This window comes from Alligator mississippiensis, chromosome 10 (genome assembly GCF_030867095.1).
Source record: "Alligator mississippiensis isolate rAllMis1 chromosome 10, rAllMis1, whole genome shotgun sequence".
NCBI lineage: Eukaryota > Metazoa > Chordata > Crocodylia > Alligatoridae > Alligator > Alligator mississippiensis.
The window spans coordinates 31,659,328-31,675,172 of NC_081833.1; the positions used below are offsets into that span (position 1 = coordinate 31,659,328).

The following is a 15,845-nucleotide window of genomic DNA, read 5'->3' on the forward strand; positions in this document are numbered from 1 at the left end:
GGCATGTGCCCCCCAGATCTGTGCAGCAGGCTGCAGCTGCAGCTGGAGCTGGCACTGCGTGGCTTTTCTTGTCGGGGGCTGGGCTCAGAGTGGGCTTCAGCGATGATGGGAAGAGGCTGCAGACACCCCAAAGTTCGCTGCAGCTCCTCTGCTCAGTCCGTGCTGCCGTCTGGCACAGTCCTGGCTGAACGACCCACTTCCATCCGAGCACCGGGAAAGCCGCGGCTGCAGTGGGCAGTGGCACGGGGCTGGGAGCAGAGCTGCAGCGAAATTTGGGGTGAATGCAGCCTCCTCCCAGTGCCACTGGAGCCCGTTCTGAGCCCAGGCCCTGGCAAGAAAAGCCCCATGCAGCACCAGCTCCAGCGCGCAGCTGCTGCCAGCCCCGCACTGAGCAGATCCGGGGGCTCACCCCCACACAGGGTGCAAGTAGCAGCAGGAGCTACCTCCACCCCACAAGCCATGCCTCCATCCCACACCCCCACCCCTCTCCACCCCAGCTGGGCAGTGCCTGCCCCTGCCCCCCACCTCTCACTGCAAGGGGCAATGATCTGCCCCCCTCCCCTTCCCCCACAATGGACTTACCACCTGGACGCAGCTGTATTGGATAACAGATTGGTATCAGCCAATATGCCTCCTTAAATGTTGGCTATCGGTACTGGCCCCCAAAATCTCTATTGGCACACCCCTAGTATTTGTCTCCCAGAGGAAGAGTATGAACCTGTGCAAAGGGCTTAGCATTGCAGACCTGAAGACTACAGTTAAAGACTGATCAGTGGAATTCCAAACTACCCAGAGAGGACGCATTAAGTAAGAAGTAGAGAACTGCACTAGGAACAGAGATTTTCAACCAGGGTACTGTGGGGTGCCACAGGGTGCCACACAATGTTAGTTCTGTTAGGTGTGCAACCACAATTTAGAAAATAAACAGACTCCAACAGAATTTTTTTGTAGTAACAGAGTGAAAACTAAGAGCTCGCCTTTTCAAGAGACACCTTGAGAATATCAAGGGGTGCCTTGAGTCTAAAAATGTTGAGAACCACTGACTTAGAAGAATACACATAAATGAATAATAAAAAGTTGTGAATACACAGAACCTACAGATCAAGCCCTAATCACACAAGTCCATTAGTATCCTGATCAGGAAAAGGACAGAGTATATAACTTGCAGAAGGCAACCACCCCCAAAAAAGGCAACATAGATGGGCAATTGTGCTGCAACAGAACGCAGACTTAATGAAGCAATGGTCTGGCACTTTAGATGACTGTGGGTATGTCTACACATGCTCTTACATGTGCCTAAACTCAATGCACATTAGGCTAATGTGCATTAAGGTGATTTAGGCACACATCCACATGGGCAAGGACTAATGCGCATTAACATGGGTTTGCAGACCAACTTGGGACTAAAGTTAGTCCCAAATCAATAGACACACACACACCACATTAATATGCATTAGCATATCCACACATTTGCTAATGCAATTTAACTACTCGCACATAAATTTGATACCGGATTTATGCAGTTATCAAATTTAGGCTCGAATAACCTTAAATCGCCATTTTAAGACGCATTAATGGCATGCGCATGTAGATACACGCCCTTAATGCACCTTGAAAATTTGGCTAATACGTATTAAATGCACATGTGCAGCTATGCCCTGTTTCTTTCCCTATTAGTAAAGCAGACATCCTCTGGGGACAAATCAGATGAAGAATTCACTAGGACACCAAGACTTTAGGTAAGTGGAATTCATGATCTTATTGACTAACTTTCTCCTTTTCTTGAAGTCAGAAATGGAATTTAAAATGCAGGCAAGCTACTTCAACTGTAAACGAGTCACAGGACACATGCCAATCACTAAACCAAAAAAGGAAGCAGGTAGGCAAGAAATAATAAAAACATCCTTAAGTGGAAAGACTAGTGGAAAGACAAGCCAAACAAATCTTTCTGAAAGTGGAACTCCAACCCAAGTGAAGTCACTGGAGAGGAACAAACTATGGCAGCTGAAAAGGAATTGGGGCCTAACAGGAAATGTGATGAGAAGAAAAAAAAAATCAAGAAATTGTTTAAGTGCATGAGAAGCAGGAAGTTTGGTATTAAGAAATTCAAAAACTAAATTGCAGACAAGCTAAATGTTTTATACTGCAGTTTTCCCAACACTGTCTGTAGTAAAAATACTTGTAATAACTGCCTGAAAAAGAAGGTTCTGAAGCTGAAGCTACAAAGCAATGAGTCATCAGGGCCACAGAGTTCCAATTTTACTGGGTTGTCAGTGACTTGTAGTGGGGAGGTGGGGGGGGGGAATAAAAAAAGAATCCAGGGTACCACTGTGCACAGCATCAGTCCAAAAAAATCAATGCAGCAGACTTAATGCAAGAGTGAGAGAAAATACTGAAAAAAAATCACAGTGCCTTAGGCTACATACAGATGTTCAGTTTCTACTTGGAGAGTTGCTGTTCTCCCAGTAGAAACCAGAAGTATACAGATATTTAGGCTTTTTCTTCCAGAGCAAGAATGGGCATACCGGCAGAAAAATAACCCTGGACCAACCATGGTTAAGTCAGTCCCAAGACTTTCTCTCAGGACCCTGAATGCCTATATACCAGGGGTGAGTAAAATATAGTCCATGAGCCAGAGTTGACTTGCCAAGGGATTCTATCTGACCTGTGGCAGGACCCACAGCCCCACCTGGCCCAGGCACAGGGGGCAGAATGGGCCATGGCACGTGCAACTGGTCCTGGTAACCCTGGACTGGCAGTGGGGCAGGGTCAGTGCAGTGGCCAGACTCAGATTCCCAGCAGCCGCTGTGGTAGCAGCTCCTTCCAGCTGCTGCTGCCTCTGTCACCACCAGACCTGGCCCCTTTGCCCGGGCACCCTGGCCTCTCTACCCCACGCCCTCTGCCAGGGGCACCAAGCAGACAGGGTCTCCATGGAGACTGACCCGGGACTCCTGAGTGGGACATGCTTACCTGTTATGGTAAGCGGAGCCATGGTAGGTATGGAGCAGCATCTGGGAGTGGGATGGGTGGGTGGAAAGTGGCTGGCTTAGGGAAGGAGCTGGAGGCTGTGCCTGATCACTCCCTTCTGCTTTTGACGCAGCCAAGGACAGGAGAGAAGTGGAGCAGCCATCACTTCTCTCTGCCTCATCCCCAAGCCAGATACTATAGTAGGTCTGGACAAAGTTACCCCCCATCTTTCCCAGGTCAAGTTTGCTGCACTTACCGTCACTGCAGATACCTGGGCCCTCTGCAGCAAGAGTAAGCACAGGCATGAGAAAGCAGCATGGAGGGCTGTGGAAGAGTGCGGTAGAGGGAACAATCAGCACAGTGCAGCTACATATCACCTGATCCCTCAATGCAACCTCAGGCAGGGTGAGACCAATCTCTGGCTGAATCCAGTCCTTGGGCGATAGTATGATGATCTTTTCACTACAGAATACTGCTTCCTAGCTGTGATGGCCACTGGTAGTGGCAGCTTATGTTAAGAAGAAATAAAGTAAGCTATACCCAGGTCCTATTGCCACCTGCATGGAGCATAGAATTCATACACATTAGGGCTGGAAGGGACCGCGTAAGATCACTGGGTCCAGCCCCCTGCCCAAGGGGCAGGAACTCAGCTTGGGTCAAAAGATCCCAGCAAAATAAACATCCAAATGTTTCTTGAAAGTGTCCAGAGTAGGTGCTTGCACCACCTCCTGGGGAAGTTTGTTCCAGGCTTTGGGGGCTCGGACAGTAAAGAAGTTTTTCCTTATGTCTAGCCTAAAACGGTCTTGCAGGAGTTTGTGACCATTGGACCTTGTCATCCCCTGGAGTGCTCTAGTGTACAGGTGTTCCCCCAGGTCCTGATGCACACCCCTTATGTACTTAGAGGCTGCCACCAAGTCACCCCTGAGCCTGTGCTTCTCCAGGCTGAAGAGTCCCATAGCTTGTGGCCTTTCTTCATAAGGCCTGTTCTCATGCCCTCTGATCATGCATGTGGCTCTCCCCTGGACTTTTCCAAGCTTCTGCACCCTTCCTAAAGTGTGGAGCCCAGAGTTGGATGCAGTACTCCAGCTGCAGCCTCACCAAGGCCAAGTACAGTGGGAGGATGACATCCCAGGTCTTGCTCAAGCTGCATCGGTTGATGCAAGCCACAGTTTTGTTCGCTTTGCCAGCTGAGGTATCGCACTGGTGGCTCATATTCATCTTGTGGTCAATCATGACCCCCAAGTCTCTTTCGGTCATGGTGCTAGCAAGTGTAGCATTGCTGAACCTATAAGTGTGATGCGGGTTTTAATTCCCAAGGTGCAGCACCTTGCATTTCTCTGTATTGAATGCCATCAGGTTTTCATCTGTCCACCTTGCAAGCCTATCGAAATCGGCCTGGATCATCAGTCTATCCTCAAGTGTGGACACTCTTCCCCAAAGTTTGGTGTCATCAGCGAACATGGCCGGTCCATTTTTGACACCAGTGTCCAGATCGTTTATGAAGATATTAAAAGAGTACAGGTTCAAGAACAGAGACTTGGGGGACACCACTAGTCACCGAGTACCATGTTGATTCAGTTCCGTCAACTGCCACTCTCTGGGTCTGACCTTGGAGCCAATTCTCCAGCCATCAGACTGTGGAGTAGTTGAGGCCGCAGTTACCCAATTTTTTCCATGAGGACATCATAGGACACCAGATCAAAAGCTTTTTTAAAGTCCAAATATATGACATCAACCTCTTCCCTCTTGTCCAGGTGATACGTCACCTGGTCACAGAAGGAAATGAGATTGGTCAAGCACAACCTACCTACAACAAACCCGTGTTGGTTATCCCTCAGAATGTTGCCCTCTGTTAGCCTGTCAAGAAGGTTTCTCTGATAACTTTTTTCCAAAATCTCCCAGGGATTGAGGTCAAACTGATTGGCCTGTAGTTTCCCGGGTCATCTTTCCTCCCTTTCTTGAAGATGGGCACCACTCTGGCCCTCTTCCAATCTTCAGGTACTTTGCCCGAGCACCATGACCCTTGCAGGGTCAGGGTGTGATCCAGCACCTCACACAAACGAGGTAAAGGACAGTTAGATTTCCTGTCTGTTCTCTTGCCACACTAAATTCCTTCTAGAGATATGGAAGGAGAACTCAGCTAAGCATTCCCTGTCTAAGGTTTAAAGTCCAGACAAGCAGCCATGTGGCTTAGTTAACCTGACTCCACCGCAACGTTTACAGTTGTTTACCTCCATTTTATACAGAAAGAGCTCCAGGCTGTCCAGGGTTCTGACATCTCTCCATCAGCAGAACAGGTTTATTGCCTATTGATAGAAATAGCAAGTCTATGTAAATGACAAGCCCTTGCTTTGAAAGCAAAGTTAAATTAGAGGCAATTCCTGACAACAGCTCTCCAGAAGGAAACAGTGCTAGAGGCAGCCTACATTAACAGCAGCCTGTAAGAGCTGCCACCTTGTCAAAGAAAAGAACTCTATTGCAGCTGAAAATTAAATACATTACACCCTCTGCCAATACTTGCCATAGGCTACAAAGACTTGGGATACAGAGATGAGGGTTGCATGGAATCCCAACTCAATAGGTGGAACTGCTACAACCTGTGCTATCAGTACAGATCTTACAAACACTGGTTGTGGAAACATCACCCTCTCTGTGAAATCAAGCACACTATGTACTCTGGCTTGCAACAGGCCCAGTCATCTCCCCCAACCACTTCCTGTATGTACTATCCTGGCAACACTACAGAGCCAGTTCCTAGAGCAGGGAACTAATCTCACCCCAAATTAATTCCTGATATCTGAGTAAACCCAAATAAGTTCATCAGGCCACTGAAGCATAAGGCCCCAGCAGTGTGTTTTGAATCTCCCAATGCTCAAAATAAACTCTAACCCCCAGGAACACCAAAGGCTTGGGCACATGATACTTAATACAGGCAACCCCCATTTAACGCCATTTCACTTAGCGCTATTTCGCTATAATGCTCATTTGAAATCAATACCTGATTTCACTTAGCGCTCAGCGATTTTCAATATAATGCTCACAGTCCCTATCTTGGGTCATTAAAAACAACTGCAGTTGCCATCTTGGATCATCAAATACTTTCAGTTTCACTTAACCCTCGTTTCACTTACTGCTCAGTTTTTCAGGAACCAATTAAGACCGCTAAGCGAGGGTTACCTGGACCACCTGTTAATAAGATCAACTCTCCTGAATGACCTATCATTGCACCTCACCAGTAGGTGGCAAGTGAGCCAACTAATTGATTTTATCGCAAGAAAGACTGTTGGCTCAGATGCATTAACAAGAGCTGCAAACATGACCTGTAGAGAGGCATAATTTATACTGACCTATAATTGCTTCCAATTTTAAAGGGGTAACTTTATCCAGGGAACAGAGTGACTTACATAATCATATGCCCACCCCACATTTATACTAATGTAAAAGCAGACTGCACTAATGAAAAATGTCACATGATGGCTGGATGGGTGACTGGCTCTCAGTGAACCCATTGACACCCACAGAGGGAGGAGGGGTGCTTATCAGGTGACTTTCCAGTCTCCCTTGCTCACTTGCCCACACCCCCACTCCCAACACACACACCTTGCTCAGGGTAGGTGGCACAAAGACACAAAAAGTAAAATTAAAGTGAGTAGCCAAGTTCTGGTTTCACTGACTTGTGTGTAGAAAGAAGGCAGGGCAAGGTGGCACCTTAACTCATTCAGAGACTATCTCTAAACTCATTTAGCCTCCAAGATCCCTGTCCCGCCTTCTAGTTGACTTTAGACTAACATAGCTAATGATCCCTCTCTAGTCTTGCATGCAGAAAGATTATGAAGCAAACAAACACACCTCTCCTCCCCAACATGGTACCAATCCACTACCTTACCCCAAAGACTACCTCTCTCTTCTTCATTCACCAGTTATTTTGACACAGGCCACTGTTTCCTAAACCAATTCATGGGACTCCATGTTTTGTTAATGTAAGTATGTAAAAGGAGGTCTTAGGTACACTTAGCAATGTTTGTGCAGTACTTGGCTTTCTATTTCTGACAGGCAGCATGTTAAGCAATTAAGTATTAGCTGTACATGCTGTGGGACAAAGCTGGCTTCTGTTTCTAGTTCTGAACTAAGTGACCTCAGGTAAAGAGCATCTCATCTGTTTACTGGAAATAAAAATAGATGTCTGCCCATAGAGCTAAAATATGAGTCCTTCATTGGTAATCTAGGCTTGTGACATGCACAGAAATACTAACAATTGTTGGGGGGTGGGAGGGAAGGAAGGTAAGTACCTGGCCACCCTAGTATGTTATTGTGGAGGCTGACAGGCATTCCTTCTGAAGGAGTGCGCTCTCATCTTCAGGGGTGTAGATTGTAGCCATGCTGGTCTAAGGACATTGTGAGAGGGGAGACAGAAGCCCCCCTCCCAGCATGTCCCAGGACCCCGCCCGATGAGCCCCAATACCTACCGCTGGGCCAGGGATGAGCAGCAGCTGGGAGAAGACGCCGATGCAGGCACGGCAGCTCCACAGCTGCCTGAGCCTACAGATCAGCAAACCTCAGGGGCGGAGCCTGAGAGCAGCGCGGGCTGCTCAAAAGGCATTTGGGGAGACACTCAGCTGCCAGGAGAGAGAGACGGAGGCTGCCGGCTTGAGACAGACGGTGGAAACAAGTGGGGAACAGCAGGATGCCGGCGGGGAGAACCGGGACACTGGCGAGGAGCCTCGGGCAGCAGAGCTGAGCAGAGGGAAGCAGAGCGCTGGTGGGGAGGAGCAGGATGCCAGTGAGGCACCTCGGGCAGCGAAGCCAGGTAGGAGCGGCAGAGCAGGGCGCAGGGCAAGAAGCCCCAGCGTCCAGCAGGGCAGCCCGGCAGGGAAAACCCCAGGTCCAGGCTTGAGAAGCTGGAGTTGGCCAGAAGGGCATGACAGGGAGAGGAAGTCATGGGTGAAAACCAGGCTCCGCGGGAGCAGCCCGTTATCCCAGCGGGGAAGGGCAGTGATCAACGCCGAGACCCGGCAGGCAGCCGGGTGAAGAAAGAGGAGCAAGCGACAACTGGCCCAGAGCCCGGTAGGGAAGGGGCGACTCCCACCAGGTGGTGGGAACAGGAGTAATTAACTCCTAACCTGCGGGTCCCAGGGAAGAGTAAGTGGAGGGGCCAACAACGAGTCTCTCTCCCATCCCAGGGAGGCACAAGGGTCCTGGGAGCCGGAGTCCCCTGTATTTCGTTGGTAGACACCGAATGCCTTCACCAAGAGTGAAGGACCTTTTGAGTTATCGTTACCCTAGGCTGGGACGTGTTTAGTTGTCCACAGGTTGGCCTGAAGATTAAGGATCAATCCAGGAGTGATTGACGGCCCAACAAACCTGACCCCACTCGGAGTGGGCCTCGTGGGTGAGAAGAGATCACACCAGGGAAAAGTACAGGGGGACTGAGCTCTCCCAGGCCGTGGATGTGGTAAGGGTGGGGTAAAGGGGAGGTCTGGAGCCCCACAAAGAAAGACCCAGGGCTACAACCTCTCTGGGACCACTGGCAGGGAACTACCTCCCCCATCTAGCAACTTCAAAGTCGTGGCAGGCGAGTAGGGGCAGCGCTCAGAACCAGCTAGGTGGCCCTAGGGTGCGGTCTCACCCTGACGTCGCTAGGGAGGAAGGCACCAACCAAAAAGGGACCGAAGCCGTACAACACCTACCAGCAACAAATTGGTGCATTGGCCAGGAACGACGAACCTACCCCAGGGCTCGGACAGACGACGGAGTCACAGGCCAGCTCTCCCTAGGGGAGGGGGTCCTGCCCCACGGGGAGCCGGAGCCTGGTCTTCGCCCGCGACTGTGGGGATGGCCTTCTTCTCCCTGCCGTGCCCCTCTGGCCAACTCCGGCTCCTTCAGCCCGGACCTGGGGTTTTCCCAGCCAGGCCGCCCTGCTGGACGCTAGGGCTTCTTGCCCTGCACCCTGCTCCACTGCTCCTACCCAGCTCTGCCGCTTGTGGCTCCTCACTGGCATCCTGCTCCTCCCTGCCAGCGTTCTGCTTTCCTCCGCTCAGCTCTGCTGGCAAGGCTCCTTGCCAGCACCCTGCTCCTCCCCACCGGTGCTCTGCTTCTCTCCACTCGGCTCCACTGCCCGAGGCTCCTCGCCGGCATCCTGGTTCTCCCCGCCAGCGTCCTGCTGTTCCCCACTCGGCTCCACTGTCTGTCTCACGCCAGCAGCCTTCGTCTCTCTCTCCCAGCAGCTGGGTGTTTCCCCAGCTGCCTTTTGAGCAGCCTGCGCTGCCCTCAGACTCTGCCCCCAGGCTCGCCAATCTGCAGGCTTAGGCAGCTGTGCAGCTGCCAAGCCTGCATCGGCATCTTCTCCCAGCTGCTGCTCATCCTGGCCCCTGCAGTAAGTATCCGGGCTCACTGGGCAGGGTTCCGGGACATGCTGGGAGCGGGGCTTCTGCCTCCCCTCCCACAGACGTGGACAAGGTTCTTTGGGTAAATCTGATATCTTTTATTAGACCAACTTAAATAGTTGGAAAAATTCTTCTCAGCAAGCTTTTGGGTTTAAATTGGCTTTGTCAGGCTGAGGAAGCATCTGACAGTTGGTGTACGCTCTTCCTGGATGGAATGAATAGTAAAGAAGCCAGAGGCTGGGCTGGTAAGCATGCAGGAGGCAGTCAGTGAAGATATACATTGAGGAGTCAGTGGGTGAGAGAAGGTGGTGGAAGGGGAATGAATGTAGCTGGTAAATAATGGGGAGGTACCTGGGAAGTGAGATGTCAGGCAGGTTATAACGCGTCATAAATTCAATGTCTTTATTTAGTCCATGATTTTTTGTATCCAGGAGGTTGATGAAGTGAAGTTCATAGGCTCAGCTGTGAAAAGTGTTTTGTAAATTCCCTTTGAGGATTAGAACTGAGAGATTGGAAAGAGAGTGGTTTTCTGTGGAAATGTGCCCCCACTGGTAACTGGGTATTCTTGTCTTTAATAGATTTCTGGTGCGCGTTCATTCTGGTACACAGTTGTTGTTTGGTCTCTCCTACATATTTTCCATCAGGGCATTTGGTGCAGTGGATGAGATATATTACATTTCTGGAGGTGCAGCTGTAAGATCCAGGAATACTGATGGTTCTGTTGTGGGGTGTAGTAATTGTGGCAGTGGTGGAGATACATTGGCAGGTTTTACATTTCTTCTGATGGCATGGTCTGGATCCATTTGGTGTGTTTTGGGCCATAGGAAGTTTGCTTCTGGTTAGTGAGGTTCGGTGCTTGTTTGAAGACTAGGATGGGTGGTTCTGGGAAGATCTCTTTAAGAATTGGGTCTCCTTCTAGTATGGGCTGTCTTGCATGCATACCAGCCCAGCCTCTGGCTTCTTTACTATTTATTCCATCCGGGAAGAGCACATACCAACTACAGATGCTTCCTCAGCCTGACAAAGGGTATTTAAACAAGAAAGCTTGCTAAGAGTTGTCTTTCCAACCATCTGAGTTGATCTAATAAAAGATATCAGATTTACCTAAAGAACCCAGGTATAGCAGTGAATGTAGTCTTTCTAGACTTTAGGAAGGCCTTTGACACTGTCTCTCACCCCATTCTCATTAAAAAACTTGGGGACTGTGGCATTGACACCTACACAGTCAAATGGGTCACTAACTGGCTGGAGGGCCACACCCAGGGACTGGTGGTGGATGGGTCTTATTCGACCTGGAGGGATGTGCGCAGTGGGGTTCCACAGGGCTTGGTCCTCGGGCCTGCACTGTTCAACATCTTCATCAGTGACTTGGACGAGGGGGTAAAAAGCACCCTGTTCAAATTCGCAGACAACACTAAGATGTGGGGGGAAGTGGGCACGCTAGAAGGGAGAAATAGGCTGCAATTGGACCTAGACAGGTTACAGGGGGGGGCGGATGAGAACAGGATGGGTTTCAACACTGACAAGTGCAAGGTGCTGCACCTGGGGAGGAAGAACCAGCAGCATACCTACAGGCTGGGGAACTCCCTTCTCATCAGTGCAGAGGCAAAACAAGATCTTGGAGTCATTATTGATGCCAAAATGAACATGGGCCGACAGTGTGGGGACACAGTCAGGAAGGCCAACCGTACCTTGTCATGCATCCACAGATGTATCTCAAACAGGTCCAAGGTGATCCTCCCCCTCTGTATGACACTGGTCAGGCCACAGTTGGAGTACTGCGTCCAGTTCTCGGCGCCGCACTTCAGGAGGGATGTGGACAGCATTGAGAGGGTCCAGAGGAGGGCCACCCGCATGATCACGGGGCAGCAGGGCAGGCCCTACGAGGAGAGGCTAAGGGACCTGAACCTGTTCAGCCTCCACAAGAGAAGGATGAGGGGGGAATCTAATGGCCATTTACAAACTAGTCAGGGGGGACCAGCAGGCATTGGGGGAGTCCCTGTTCCTCCGAGCACTACTAGGAGTGACAAGAAATAACGGTCACAAGCTGACAGAGGGTAGATTCAAGCTAGATATCAGGAAGCGCTACTTCACAGTCAGGGCAGCTAGGATCTGGAACCAACTTCCAAGAGAAGTGGTGCTGGCTCCTACCCTGGAGGTCTTTAAGAGGAGGCTGGATGAACACCTTGCTGGGGTCGTTTGACCCCAGTACTCTTTCCTGCCATGGCAGGGGGTCAGACTTGATGATCTGCTCAGGTCCCTTCTGGACCAACTATAAAACTATGTAACCTTGTCTGCCTCTCATCATCAGTCTATTTAGAGTCACAAGTCTGCACGCAGTGCGAGTTATCTATGCAGAGGCCCCACTCTTAGCATACCACATTGGAGAAAAAAGCCAACTAGCATCAGTGTGTTCCGTTTTGGGATCTTGTTCTTGGCTCCGATGTCAGATCTCATAGAACAATTCCTTTGCCTGTATCTACGTTTTCAAATTCTGTGAACAGTCCTCTCTTAACCACGAGGTATCATGAATCAAATTCTCACCCAGCCCCAGAACTGGCATACCAGGTTTCCAACCAATCTAAGTCCACACTGATTTTTACAGAAAGTTCATATTTCTACTTCAAAAGAAAAAGTATGTTTCAGCCTTATCTGTGGAGTGATTGACCATTAAGCATAAGCTGAAAGCCGGAGTCAGAATTATTCTCAGTACTTTAATTTTCAACTTGAGATGTGGCTTTAAGTTGTGAACAAGCTAACTCTTTTTTTTTTTTTTTTTTTTAACTATTTTTATTCGTTTCAATTTGTTCATACCAACAGCCTTCCAGGTTCTTAATTATGGCGTATGAACAGTACGCATAAGCATAATATTGCACAGTGAAAACATTAACCTCAAGTTTGGAAACGAAAACTTCTGTTATTCTGGGTTTCTTTATATGAAGCCTTAATGATGATGCGTTCCCAAAAACCAGTCAAATATTACTTAAGCCTTGCAATATAGATACATACACCTCCTTGACCTGAGAATGCTGCACTAACAAACAGGAGCATTACCAACTGGTTACTGAGTCCACCAAGACCTTGCTGCTCTATGGAGGAACAGCTCAGATGCTTTAAGCCTTTTGGATATGGTGGGATATAAATCAAATGAATAAGTCTCTCCCCTTGCTACTGAGCCAGCTCACCACTTGTCTATGCTGAAGTGAGGGCTTATCCTCTGGATACTGATCCAAACCAGCCCTATGTCAGGTGTTTTTGGGTAATGTGGTAACTTTATGGAGGTGATAAGGATTAAGAGACTGTCTTTTACCTGTGTAATGAACTGGTCTGATGCATCTTTGTATTTCTCCAGCACAGCCACGGGGAGGGGCTCCTCATACTCAAACTGTGGGTTGTAAGTGTAACAAGACTGAAAGAATTTCTCTCTCTCTGTATCGATATTCAGAGGCCTCAAGGCCACCAGCAAGCATGGGCTCTTCCGGACATTGCCAATCTCCTCAGCCTTTGGCTTAGCAATATGAGGTAGAGAAGCTGCACTGCGGATCTGCGCTCGAGCACGGCCACTGCTGTTCACAGCACGAGTGCTCTCACTCCGGCGCATCCAGCTGCAAGGACTTGAGAAAGTAGGGCAGGTACCCGAGAGCCGCTTGACTTCAGGCCTCGCTTCTGAGGCCTTAGGGCACTTGGGCTTTGTAAGTGTTTTGGGTGTTTGGCCCAGGCCCGTAGAATCTGAATCTGGAGCTGGTGCGGGGGAGAGGTAGGAATAGAGCCGCAATCCATTACGCTCAGAGAACTTCTTCCCGCTCCCCTTGCACCGAGGACTCGCACCCAGGACATGTGGATTCTGCTCGTAGGACGGCGTCCCCGAGTCCAGCACCATGGTCCTCTGCCCACACTCCCAGCGAGAGCCAGTGCATCAAACCAGGGGCTCCGACCTCGTCCCGCTCTGGTGCCTGCGCACACAAACAAACGTAGGACTCGCAGGGCTGACGCCGCCGGGCCCGGGGACAAGAACCGCCGCCCGGCGCTGTCACTTGCACCGACTCTCTGGCAAATGCCGCAGGGCCCTGGCGGGTCTCGCGGCCTGACAGCACTCGCAGGATGAGCCGGGAGGCCGCGCCCAGGAGCCCGGCCCGGCCCCCGCGCTTCCGTGACCAGCACCCGAGTGCGGGCCGGGCCCGACCCCGCGCCCACCGCCGCCTCCCCGGGCAGCCTCCTCCGACACCCCGCGCGCAGGACCAGGGCCCCGCGCACCGAGCCCGGGCGGGCGGCCGCCCCACCCCGCCGTTGCCCCGCGGCCCCAGCCCGCCTCGCCCCGCGGCTCCGGCCCGCGCCCAGTCTCACCGGCCGGCCAGGCCTCACTCGCGCCCGCGCAGCCCCGCCCCGCGCCCCGCTCCCAGCCAATGGCTGCCCGACCTCCCCTAGACGCAACGGGAGCCCGCCGGGCTGCTATCGCCCCGCCCCTGCTTTCCATTGGTCAAACTGATGGGGGCGGTCCTAGCCCCGCCCCCCGCTGAGGGCCCGCTCCCGCCCCGTCCACTCGCCGACCCTCGGCCAGTGCGCGAGCGATAGGTGACGTTAGAGGGGTTTAGACTACGCCGTCATTTTCGTCGATGCGGTTAGTTGATGCAGCATATGCCAAACCCAGGTCACTCTTAGGGAGTCTTAGCCGACTTTCGGGTTCAGCGCCAGCACCTTCTTATCAGTGCTAACCTCACAATAAAGAAAGGCTTCAACTTTGACCCACTTCTCACTCACTGGCGACTTATAGTGAGCACTATAAAGTAAATAATAAGAAGACTTATTTGCATATATTTTTTTCAGGATACAGGCAGTCCTCAACTTCAAACGTTTCGAGTTACATTTTGGACTTAACAACGTTTATAAATTGACACCCTGTTTCAACTTTCTGACGACAGTTTTGATTTTACAATGCTTGATCCAATGCAACGCCACACCAGCAAACAAGTTTGTTGTGTTGCCCATCTCCCTGGAGAACATCTGTCCAAGCTTTCTTGGACACTTTCTTTAAGAAAGCAGACAAGACTCCAGAAAAACCTTCAGCCAAGACTCCTGAGAAGCCTCCAGCCAAAAGCCCTTCAAAAAGTCCAACCAAGTCACCTCAAAGAAGTTCTTCCAAATCAATATGGTTGCTATTTACAATATAAATACATTAATGTAGCTCTATTAGTTATCTATAATTGATCGAGTACAAAATTCTGGGGTATTTTTGGTGAAAATAGGGTATTGGGACTTGGTTCAGGAACCGATCTCCCCTTTATAACATTGTTTCTTATGAGAAAATTGGTTCCTGTCATAACCCAATGATTTTTAGTGCCTCGGCACATTGGAATTTTCCCGCCACATGGAGCTTTCTTTGCACGGTGGATTTCTCAGGTGCAGAGAGAAAACCCCGGTGCAAAAGAGTTCCCGCCACACATATGCAAATTTGTGTCCCACTATTGGTCAATTCTAAATTATTCCTACCTGGCGGCTAGCGATTGGTTTGCTAGCTGTATAAAAGGTTAGAGCAGTTTCCGCCCAAGTTGGAGGACCCCTCAACCATCTCGTGGGGAACTCTAAGCGCGCTGTGGAGCCTAGCAAACTCCACGTGTGTCTTGGAGGAGAACTTAGGGACCTGATCAGACTCTAACCACTCCCTATCATCGTGGAAATACTGACGTACCCCCGTGTGAAGCGCTCGTGGAGTCGCACACCGACAACTCATCTCGGTTTGGTTCGAAGAGAAATCTCACCCCTCTGTGTTTGTGTGCAACTGTAATTCAAGCAAGTTTTCTTCCTGCACTGCGACCATCGGCAGTGTAAGTAAAGCTTTCTTTATACAACCAATATGCTTCCGTGCCTAACTCTATTCCATCGTGGAAAAAACCCACCTGACGGTCCGGGCTACTGGCCATAGCGTTAGACCGCCCTCGGCTCCCGACAGTTCCAAGTTACAACATTTAGACTTAAGACCCAGTTTTCAGGAACCAATTGTGTCATAAGTCTGAGGACTGCCTGTACAATAGTTTTTTAGAAAATACAATAATTTGCACTTCCAATAAAATAATTGCATATTTAATACCTGGCAACACCGCAGTGTAGCTAGACCCCGCTGTCCGAATATGCACATGGCAGCAGCAGCACTGTAGGGGGCTGTGGAGGGGACAGGCAGCACAGGAGCAGATAAGGCGGGAAGCAGAAGGCAGAGCAGGGCATCAAGCAGGGAACACAGGCTAAGGAGCAGAAAGACCAGCTGATGGGCAGCAGATCAGAGGGGGAGGGCGTGGGGCTAATTTGTGGCACAATTGTCAAAAGGTTTGGCCCCCTCTGACCTAGAAAATGTATAGATCCTGCCCTCAGCCTAGGTACCCATAAGGGTGTGTACAGAAATGATCCATGCACCTGTTACAGAGCTGTAATTGAGAGCACTCAGCTTAAACCTCACTGCTTTACGAATCCTATTCACCCTAGGGAACCTACCTCCCTGTAGAC

At 50.3% G+C, this 15,845-nt stretch overlaps 1 protein-coding gene across 6 annotated transcripts in view; it reads right to left on the reverse strand.

Annotated features, from left to right (window-relative positions):
- Positions 1 to 13,759, reverse strand: part of MATCAP1 (microtubule associated tyrosine carboxypeptidase 1) — a 75,201-nt gene extending 61,442 nt beyond the window's left edge. For 2 of the 6 annotated variants that reach the window (XR_009455204.1, XM_059713612.1), the window contains exon 1: positions 12,661 to 13,613. Coding sequence is in view for 5 of the 6 variants with exons in the window: in XM_059713612.1 (XP_059569595.1) it covers positions 12,661 to 13,230 (570 nt within the window). In the remaining variant the exon portion in view is untranslated. Of the gene's footprint in view, positions 1 to 12,660; positions 13,614 to 13,694 lie in introns of those variants that run through there. The other 4 variants (XM_059713611.1, XM_059713610.1, XM_019495686.2 and 1 more) reach the window with 4 other exon arrangements.
- Positions 13,760 to 15,845: the final 2,086 nt, after the last annotated feature.